The 10,029-nt window shown below is 45.5% G+C and overlaps 2 protein-coding genes across 12 annotated transcripts in view; one reads left to right on the forward strand and one right to left on the reverse strand.

Annotated features, from left to right (window-relative positions):
- Window positions 1-1,397, reverse strand: part of Erc1 (ELKS/RAB6-interacting/CAST family member 1) — a 306,255-nt gene extending 304,858 nt beyond the window's left edge. For 6 of the 10 annotated variants that reach the window (XR_015685325.1, XR_015685323.1, XR_015685324.1 and 3 more), the window contains exon 1: window positions 1,118-1,397. The gene's annotated coding sequence lies outside the window, so the exon portion shown is untranslated. 10 annotated transcript variants of the gene reach the window in all.
- Window positions 888-9,827, forward strand: LOC120102377 (uncharacterized). 2 transcript variants are annotated; one of them, XM_087659784.1, is made up of 3 exons: window positions 888-1,588; window positions 2,653-3,071; window positions 9,399-9,827. In XM_087659784.1, the coding sequence occupies exons 1-2, from the start codon at window positions 903-905 to the stop codon at window positions 2,711-2,713; spliced, it is 747 nt and encodes a 248-aa protein (XP_087515910.1). In that variant the 5' UTR covers window positions 888-902; the 3' UTR covers window positions 2,714-3,071; window positions 9,399-9,827. The 2 variants fall into 2 exon arrangements, 1 of the variants encoding a protein (XP_087515910.1); XR_015686966.1 differs by having other exon boundaries at window positions 1,491-2,260.
- The last annotated feature ends 202 nt before the right edge of the window (window positions 9,828-10,029 follow it).

Raw genomic sequence — 10,029 nt, forward strand, 5'->3', positions numbered from 1 at the left:
ATCCAGATAACTCAGCAGATAAAAGTGCTTATGGCCCAAGTCTAATAACCAAAGTTTGATCCCTGCCATCCATAGTGGGAGAACCAAGTCCCAAAAGCTTTGACCTTTGACCTCAAGGAGGAAGGGAGTGATCCAGCCTGTGTGTGCGCCCCGCACACAAAATACATTTTTTAAATCCCAAAGTAATCACCTCCAGTGAATAGATGAACACAAAATATATCAAGGTCTATTGAAAAACAAGGTGCACTTTAAACGCTTAAGCAATTTTCATACAATCACCTCCAACAGAACTGTTCACAGTTCATTCAAAGCATTCGGCCACAACCACCTGCAACTATTACTCTGAAATACGCCTGGCAAAGAAACTACCTGAGTCCCGGGCCTTTTCTTAAGGGGTCAACTCAAAAAACTAAAAGTAGTACAAAGAGATACAGCACAAGAGCCGGGATGGGAGGAAAGGGGGGAAGGAGGAGGCAAGAAAAAGAAAAAGCAGATAACACGTTTGAGGAGCTAACAGTAATGAGACACACTCCCTCATGGTTGGTTGCTATAGAATGAAGTTGTCTAAACACCAACATCTTCCTTCTTGTGTGTAAAAACCTCATTCACTCTCGTTCACAATTTACCTACCCCAAGTCAACGTAAAGGGATTCTCTTCCCTCAGCGAATTCTACTCATCTGGCCAAGAAAAGAATCAAAACCCTAAGTGGCAAGCCTAATATCTGCTGCAGTAGCCCCTCCAGCTACCTCCCAGGCAACATCCATGCCTCATTTTCCAACTGAAATACAACCTTTCCTCTTCTATCTCACCAGGTCCAAAATAATAAGATCATCTTAAACATTTTACATCCGATCCACCTCGGCCGCACCCCAACTCCAAGGCTCCCCAATATCCCCACATCATGCCTCCCATCCCCAGCTCTAGAAGCCCCCCACCTCCCACCTCCAGCAGAGATCCCTACGGCCAGCGCCTTCGCTCCCGCCCAATCCGGGAGCTCCGCAGGGCGCGGCTGCCGGTGGGCTCGGGTGCGCTGGGGCGGGGTCCGCCCTCCCGACCTCCCCATCTTCCTCCCCACCCCCAGCCCAAAAAGGAGGGGGAGGGGTCCCAAAGCCTCACCTACGGCTCCGCCCCTCCCCAGGGGCACTCTGCCCTGCCCAGCCAGGGCCGGGAGCGCAGAGCCCGGTCGGAAACGACAAATGCCTCGGCGCCTGCGACCGCCGGGCAGTTCGAGGTTCCGCCTGACGCGAGAGCGGCTGCCGACTCGGCCGCCTTACTCTCCTCAGGGCCGCCGCTGCCGCTGCCGTTGCTGCTTCTGCTTCCCGGACAGCCTGCTGCCGACACTACCACAGCCGCCACCACCGCCGCCGCCGCCACAGCCACAGCACGACCGGCGCCCGCGACGTCACTACGCCCCGCCCCCCGCGCACACCTAGCCCCGCCCCCTGTCGCCCGCGCCGCGCCCTTGCCCCGCCTCTCGCTCTCGCGGGCCGCTGGGCTTTCCCTCTTCCCACTGGGAAGCGCCCCGCGACGCGGCTCAACGGGACCGCGCCGCAGGATCGAGAAGTGCGGCACTTCGAGGCCGCTAAGGTAACTGGGTGCCGAGGCAGAGTTGCGCCACACGTAGCGCCGCCCCTCACATACACACACCCACGGCCGAGTGTCCACGGGGAGCACGGGCCGCGATATGGAGCGAGGAAGGTGCGGACGAGGAGGGGCGGCGTCTGACTCCTCCTGCTTGCCGTAGGACGTGGACTGCTGGAAGCCCCAGGAGTGGAGTGGCCTTTCCCAAACCTGGAGTCGCCCCGCCCCCTCCTTGGCAAGCCCGTTACCCGAACCCTGGGACGGCCGCCACCTTAGGAAATAACTCAGGGCTTGTCATTAGAGCCACGGCTGCCTGGACAACCTTTGTCCAAGAGAAGTTAGCTTGCCACTCACCCTTGGCTTTTGCGCTATGAGGCTGCGGAAGGCAATACTCTTGAGTCATCTGGGCTGTCCAAACGGTCATGGTAAAAGACCCTCGCCTCAGTAGGTAGCTTTTTTGCCAGGATCGTTCCAGGGAGGAAGAGTGTGGGCGGAACCTGATGTCCACTTGCAATGCGTATACTGTGCCAAATGCTTCACCGTGTTACCTTTTTTATTTAGCCCTCACACCAAGCAAGACGAACTATGAAGCAGCTGCTACCTTATTTTAGACAACCCAATTTTCTGGTGCCGAACCTCAACCTTTTCCTTTTGTCAAGAGCAGGCAAAAATACAGAGGTGGGGACAACACAGAGTTAGTTACTAATCTTAAAAATGTTGGGGCTGGGGATTTAGCTCAGTGGTAGAGCGCTTACCTAGGAAGCGCAAGGCCCTGGGTTCGGTCCCCAGCTCCGAAAAAAAGAACAAAAAAAAAAAAAAATGTAGATAAGCTATCTCTAAGCCGAAAATCCAAGGGTGGTGTGAATTATACTCATCCCCATACTTACAGGGTTTATTAAGCTAATTTAAAGTGCCTTTGAGATGAGAGGAGTTAAGACTCATCGGTTTACTTATCCCTAACCTCCCACCATCATAATTAACCAGCTTACACTCTTCACAATCCTATTAACATTCTCGATCCTTCTGCAGAATTCACAGTCATTCACCAAACAGTATGTTGTCCTTTCCAGATTCTCAAAGTATTCTCTTCCAAAATGCACTTGGATCATCACAGTTCCTTGGGCACGCTGAATGGAATCCCCTTCAGTGCATCTAACATGACAACCAATTGTTAGAGTGTGCAACCGCCAGAGAAGAATCTTCAGATATTTCATTTCTGGAGCTGGGAAGATGGCTTAGTGCATAAGATCATTTGCTCTGCAGGCATAAGTTTGAATCCCCAGCACCCTCATAAACCCAGGCATGGCTTCAAGTATCAAACACCAGCACTAGGGAGGGAAGACAGGTTGATCCCAGGCAAAAGATGAACTTCTGATTCAGTGAAAGACCCTGTCTCAAGGCAACAAGGCAGAGAGCAATAGAGGAAGACACCTGATGTCATACTCTGGCCATTCTTCATGGACCATCTTTCCAGACCCTTCTCTGTATAGTAAGTAAAGAAGAGCTTGCCTTGCTATAGGTGTCTCTGTTGGGGTTTCTGTTTGTCTGTTTGATGCATGCTCCAGGTTGTCCTGGAGTTCATCAGAGTAGCTGGTCCGGTCTCCCAGATTGCAAGCAGGCGACACTACATGTGGCACTCTCCTCAGGATTTGAATGTGCTTGGCCCCTGGCCCCCTTCCTCTTCTCCAGTTTCTCTCCTTTGGAATGAAGGTATCTGTCCTGTGTGTGCCCCACTTTGTATCCTGGAAACATGTGACTCATCTGCTTCTTAGCTTGAGAGAATCTCGCCTCAGGACGGCCCATCTCAAGTATCACCCATATATAATTTAGATAATATACACACAGGACGCTTCTTATCTGAAGTGCTGGGACCAGAAGTGAATCAGTTTTTCAATTTGGGGGTGGAAGTAGATAGAGAGATACACTTGAGGTATCTTGAGGACAGAACTCAACTCTAAGCATAAAGTTAATTTATCTCATATAAACCTTTTTCAGCAAATATATCCTGACAGGCATGCCATGCAATAGTTTTTTTGGTTAGTTGGTTTGATTTGGTTTTGGTTTTTCAAAACAGGATTTCTCTGTGTAGCCGTGGTTTACTTTGTAAACCAGGCTAGCCTCAAACCCAGAGATCAGTCTGACTCACCCTCCCAAGTGCTAGGATTAAAGGCATACACTGCCACCTCTGGCTCATGCAGTAGTTTTAATTTGCGTTTAAAGCAGGGTTTTATAATGTGAAAGTTTCCACCTTTCAGCTTTTGCAACATTCCACGTTTTTTATTAAGGACATTTCACCTCTCTTTATTTTGTTTGTTTTTGTTTGGGGAATTTTTATTAGATGCCCCCCTGCCCAGGTGGGAATCTCACTGTATCACCTAAACTGTTCTTGAACCAGTTTCAAATGACACCCTACAAACCCCGAGCCTCCTAAGTGCTGGAACTGCTTGTGATACCCCATTAACCTGTGCTTAGTTAGATCAGATTGTGAATTTAGGGTTCATGTGGATGTAAATGGTCTCTTGGGATAAATAGGATGCATTTTTAAGTCACAGCAGACATAAATCTGAGTGGTCTGGAGACAAAGTTATGCCGGTCGAGTTAAGTTTTTGAAATTATAATCCTCAAAGAGGTCATCTTCAGTCTGTGGCATGGCAGCACTAACCAACTAATAAAAAAGTCAAGAAGCCTGACTATAATAGCCTATGTCTATAGTTCAAGCACCTGAAGGCTGAAATTTGAGCATGAAGTCAACTTGTACCATGTACCATGTAATCTCAAAATGAAGTAAAAAGAAGCCGGGAAGTGCCTAAGACATATAAAGGGGGAACGTGGATTTGAGAAAACAGTTTGTAAACCATAGCTCTTCCATATCTAGAAGTCAGTAATACAGACAATCCACATTTAAACTGAGGAGAGAATCTGACTAGCTACTTCTCCAAAGATATCCAGAGAGCCAAAAGAACGTGAGAAGTCACTTGACACATCAGTCAGAATTCATTACAGGCCAGCCAGAGATGGAAAAAAAAAGACAGTCTCGGCACTCAGGCGGCCAAAGTGGCAAGGGTGCCATGAGTTTGAATCCAGCTCAAGCTACAGAGTGAGACTCAGTTTCCAGAGCAGTAGAGGATGTAGCTCGGTGGCGGTGTTTATCCCAAAAATGGGAGGAGAAAGGCCACAGAACAAAATCATGGCCAAATTCACTAAAGCAAGCTGTTTTATTTGTGTACAGGGGCTGCCTTCCCTGCCCCCCAAGGCAGGGTTTAAGAGGTCAGCAATGAATGTGAAGGAAAGGCTTGTTTTCATAGCTCAGCAGTAGAAGGTTCCTAAAACAGGCAGAGCTACGGGAGCAGAACATTATAACAAGTCAGTCCTAACGGCCTCCTGAAACAGACATGGTAGTCACAACAACAGGTCATCAGAACAGGTTGTCGTAGGTGGTCACAGAACCTTTTGAAACAAAAGTAGGATGTTTTTGAAACAAAGGCATGATTGCTATTTCTGGAGCAGGCAGTATAGAACCTGTTAAGGTTACAGGTGGGACATAGCCCAGTCCTCAAGAAACAAGCTTAATCATAAACAGGAGCGAACCTAGTTTGTTTTTCTCTATAAGATGGCTTTTGAACCTAAGTTGGAGGAAGGTGCTTGTTACCAACCTGATAAGCTGAGTTCAGTCCCCAGGACCCACATGGGGAAGGAGAGAGCCAGCTCTTTAAAGTTGTCCTCTGACTTCAAGCGCTTCCTGTGCCATGTGTCCACACATATGCGCAGCATAAATAAGTATAATAAATACTTAAAAGAATCACTGATCCAGCTGGAGAGATGGCTCAGCAGTTTAGAGTGGTGACTGCTCTTCTAGGGGCCCCGGGTTCAATTCCCAGCATCACCATGGTTGTTCACAACCAATGTAACTCCAGTTCCAGAGGATTAGTCCTCACACAGAGACACCTGAGGTGAAACATCAATGCACAGAAAATAAAAATAAATAAATCATTAAAAAAAGAATTACCAATCTTTAAAAGTTAAGTTACATTAGCTACATCAAAGAGCAAGTGCTGTAGAGGGTTAGCTAAAGAAGGCATCTCAAATGGTGAACAGAAATAAAATGGTACTCTCGGCTACTGTGGCTCCTAAGACGGGCAAGATCCGCTCGCTAACCTGGGCAACTTAGACCCTTTCCTAAAATAAAAAGTAAGAATTGGGCTGGAAATTTAGCGAGTGGTAGGATGTTTGCCTCAAATGCACTGGAGCCCAGACTCAATAAGTACCACAAAAAATTATCTTTATCAGTTGTCATTCGTTGGGTTGCTATAAATGCCACAGACTCTCGGATGGCTTAAAAGAACAGAAATTTACTGCTCCACAGCTCTGGGCAGAGGAACTAGCTCAATGGATTGATTAGAACACCTGAAACCCTGGGTTCAGTCCCTAGTTCTTCAAACCTCAGAACAGTTCTGAAGTATTGAGAGCCCTCTGAAACCTGTAGAGGAGCCTTCCTGCCTTTTCCTGGCTTCTGAGGATTCCCTAGAGATTCTTGGCATTCCTTGACTTGCAGTTGCTGATGTCAGCCTCTGCCTCCTTCCTCACTTGCATTCTCCCTCTGGTTGTTGAATGTCTTCTGTGTTTGTTTTGAAAAAGGGTCTGACTGTGTTGTCCAGACCAGCCCTTGAATGCCTATGCTCAAATAATCTTCACACCTCAACCTCCCAAAAAGCAGGACCTACAGATGTGGCCTGCTGCCTGCTGCCTGCTGCCTGCTGCCTGCTGCCTGCTGCCTGCTGCCTGCTGCCTGCTGCCTGCTGCCTGGTTTCTTCTCTTTTTATAAATACCTCCTGTGTGAGTCCAGACTCACCCTCTCACCCTGCTCTAGCAACATGCTGTCTTTTTGTGATCTATCCTCTCCCCTGCCCTCTAGTTTTGTTTGCTTGCTTTGTGTTGTAGATGAGCTTTTGTTTTGCTTTGCTTCCATTTTTATTTGAAGCTAGGTCCTTTTTAAAGATTTATTTTTAGTTATGCTATAGTAAAAGGCACTGTATTGCTGGGCTAGATAGTTGGCTCAGTGGTTAGGAGCACTTGTTCTTGTAAAGAACCTGGGTTCTACTCCCATACCCACGTGGAGGCTCAAAACCATCTCTAACTCTAGGTCCAGGGGATACAATTCCCTTTTCTGACCTCCAAAGAACATAGGGCACATACATAGTGCACAGGCATATATGTAAAATTATATAATTGTTAATGCAGTGTATTATAATTGAGTTTACTAAGCTTATAAGTGTAATTTTTAGGTGTTGGGGATTTAGCTCAGTGGTAGAGCGCTTGCCTAGGAAGCGCAAGGCCCTGGGTTCGGTCCCCAGCTCCGAAAAAAAGAACCAAAAAAAAAAAGTGTAATTTTTAGAGTTTTTAAAAATAATTTTAAAAGTTTATTTACTTTTATGTATCTGGGTGTTTTGCATGCAAAAAATATCTGCATATATGTATGCTGTATCTGTGGAGGCCAGAGAGGGTATTACGTCTCCTAGAACTAGATTTGTAGAAGATTGTAAGCCACCATGTAGGTGCTAGGAAATGAACCTTGGACCTCTGGAAGAGCTGTCAACCAAGATTTTCAACTACGGAGCTGTCTCTCCAGCCTCTGATTTAAAAAAAAAAAAGAAAGAAAGAAAGAAATTAATTAAGCTAACTTTTACTGAGGCTTATATTGTGACACACAAATGCATTTCAACAGCAAAGGAAAGAGAAATTATTCCAAGACTTAAGCTCCTATAACTACCCTAGAACAAATTACTCTTCACGGTTTTGTTTTATTTTTTTCCTGATAAATCTATGCAAGTTTTCAATATTAAAACCTTAATTCGGGGCTGGGGATTTAGCTCAGTGGTAGAGCGCTTACCTAGGAAGCACAAGGCCCTGGGTTCGGTCCCCAGCTCCGAAAAAAAAGAACCAAAAAAAAAAAAAAAAAAACCCTTAATTCGGAGTTGGGGATTTAGCTCAGTGGTAGAGCGCTTGCCTAGCACGCGCAAGGCCCTGGGTTCGATCCTCAGCTCAAAAAAAAAAAAAAAACCTTAATTCTAGGGGGTGGAGGGATCAAATCTCAAGCCAACAAAATGTCATCAGATCTCCTGGCTTACCATTCAAGAATAAAATCCACCATAAGCATTGTTCCTGGAAATAGGGCAAAGTGACTCATTAGGAGCTATGCTCATTACAGAATCAGACTGGTACAGCTGATTGACAGCTTCCTCAATGAAACATTCGATCAACAGTGTGCTTAACAGTCAAACTATCCTAACCACTCCACTTCATAGCAAGTAGATTCTGAGTTCGGAACACTCCGTGTTTGATTCATAGCTAGAACAAGATATTCATCAATTCAGAATGACTATGAGGACGACAGTAAGAAAAGTCAATCAAGTTCGCTCTTTTCTCAATTGCTTAAATCCCAGAGTATTTGCAAATAATGCTAACAAGGTGCCAACTCTTGAAGCCTAGATTTCTAGTCCATTCCGGTTAAATATTTTCAGAATATTGCATAGTTTCATCTGTTCATATATTTTGCCACCTGGTTATCTGAGGAAGTTGGGTAGTCCATTCATTTGATCCTGTAAATGACATGGTAAAGGAAAACCAGGAACAGGTGAAATCAGAGGAGATCACGTATGTCTTCGGATTGTAGAACGTGTAAGTCACAAAATGGAAAAGCCACTGTTCTCCTTTGAACCCATGCTTTTACAGTGGAAATCAGTGCAGTGACTACTAAAAGTGAATGTTAGGGTGATGACTTAGCCTGCTTTGACTTGAGTGGTAAATCCTTTTGTGCTGTTCTTAGCAAGCAGGATGTAATACTCCAGTAGAATATAGTTCCTGAAAAGCCTATAGCCTCCATAGAGTTCTCTCAGTCTAAGTCTCCAGGACTCCTCCTGCCATTCCCACAGGAGGCTCAATTCTTTTTCATTTTTTTTTTCTTTTCTTTTTTTCGGAGCTGGGGATACAGGGCCTTGCGCTTGCTAGGCAAGCGCTCTACCACTGAGCTAAATCCCCAACCCCTCTTTTTCATTTTTGAGACATCCCCATGCCCCTAAAAGAAAATTTAGCCAAGGGACCAGGCCTGAGTGGGGACCTGGGGTATAAGATTAGTACATAAACCCACAATGCAACAATATATTGCCTTAAATTGAGATGGTTTGGGGTTTTGTTTTTTGTTGGGGGGGTTGGGGGTTCTCTGTTTTGGTTTGGGTTTGTTGTGAAGAGCAAACACCATGGTGAGGGATGAAGACAATAAGACAACAAAGGTAAGACAGTTACTGAGACAGCAGTACACAAAGAAGCAACCATTTTCTTTTTCCTTTTCTATTTATCTTTTTTGGTTTCTGTAAACAGTGTTTCTCTTTACAGTCTAGGCTGTCCTAGAACTCCTTCTGTAATCCAGGCTGGCTTCAGAGATTTGTCTGCCCCTGCCTCCCCAGTGCTCCCCACCACCACCCCTTTAGCAATCATTTTTATGAGAAGTTAACTGGTGGGGGGGGGCCTAGATTGCCATTGCAAAACACACCTGTGTGGATTAGAAATTTATTTTTAATAACATTAATAGAGAATGTGTTCTAGAAACTGTAGGTAACTGGGTATAAAGTTCTGAAGACAGTTTAATAGAACAGTCCCAGTTGGGTAACCCTGCCAACCTTCAGTGAGGACGAAAGCCTTGTCTGTGGGGAATTTTGGATGATGTTTGCAGAAATATACTATGTATAAACAGTCAGCATTTTCACAAATACTATAAAGTTTCATATAATGGTTTTCTGCATGAATCTTCGTTTCACTGCAGGAGTGGCTTAGAATACCCAAACAGAAGAGAGCTTGCATTCAAGATACCTAACTCCTTCGTAAAGATAATTCATACAATTCAAAATAATTACACCATCATTAACACCAGGTGTTGGGGTCCTCGTGATCTGTAGTTCTTTCCTCAAGCACAAACCTTGACCCAGATGTGGCCCAGTGACTGCAGGCACGAGACCAAGCCCAAGAGGAATGTTCTCTGGAACAAAACAAAGCCAAGTGGACAGAGAAATACCAAAGGAAGAACTCAGATAAGAGGAAAGGATATTTATTTGCCGGGAAGTGTGGAAGGAAGAATTCAAATAAGGGGTCAAAGATACTGTTTGCTCAAGCTCTGCTTACAATGCTGCTCTGGTAGCCAGGTAAACAATACATAAGCATCAGAAAAATAAAAACTATTCATTCTTGAAATGAACCTAGAGTTTTGTGCCTGTCTATCATTCTCCTTTCTGGGACCCCATGATGCCCACAGCCTCACTGTGGTGCCCCGTTCTTTCTGCAGTACACAGATAATGGCCCTGGGACGCACAAGCCCGGCATCCACATCCAGAGAGCAGCCACCATTTTCTGTGTCTCTTTTTCCCCCTGTGTTTTCTCCTTCATTGTTCTTAACTGCT

This window comes from Rattus norvegicus, chromosome 4 (genome assembly GCF_021556685.1).
Source record: "Rattus norvegicus strain SHRSP/BbbUtx chromosome 4, alternate assembly SHRSP_T2T, whole genome shotgun sequence".
Lineage (NCBI taxonomy): Eukaryota > Metazoa > Chordata > Mammalia > Rodentia > Muridae > Rattus > Rattus norvegicus.

Excerpts from the sequence above, each read along its gene's own strand:
- LOC120102377 (XM_087659784.1), top strand. The coding sequence starts at position 903 with ATGCCTCCCATCCCCAGCTCTAGAAGCCCCCCACCTCCCACCTCCAGC. Across the intron at positions 1,589-2,652 it reads GGCACTTCGAGGCCGCTAAG|ATTCTCAAAGTATTCTCTTC; the intron begins GTAACTGGGTGC and ends TGTCCTTTCCAG.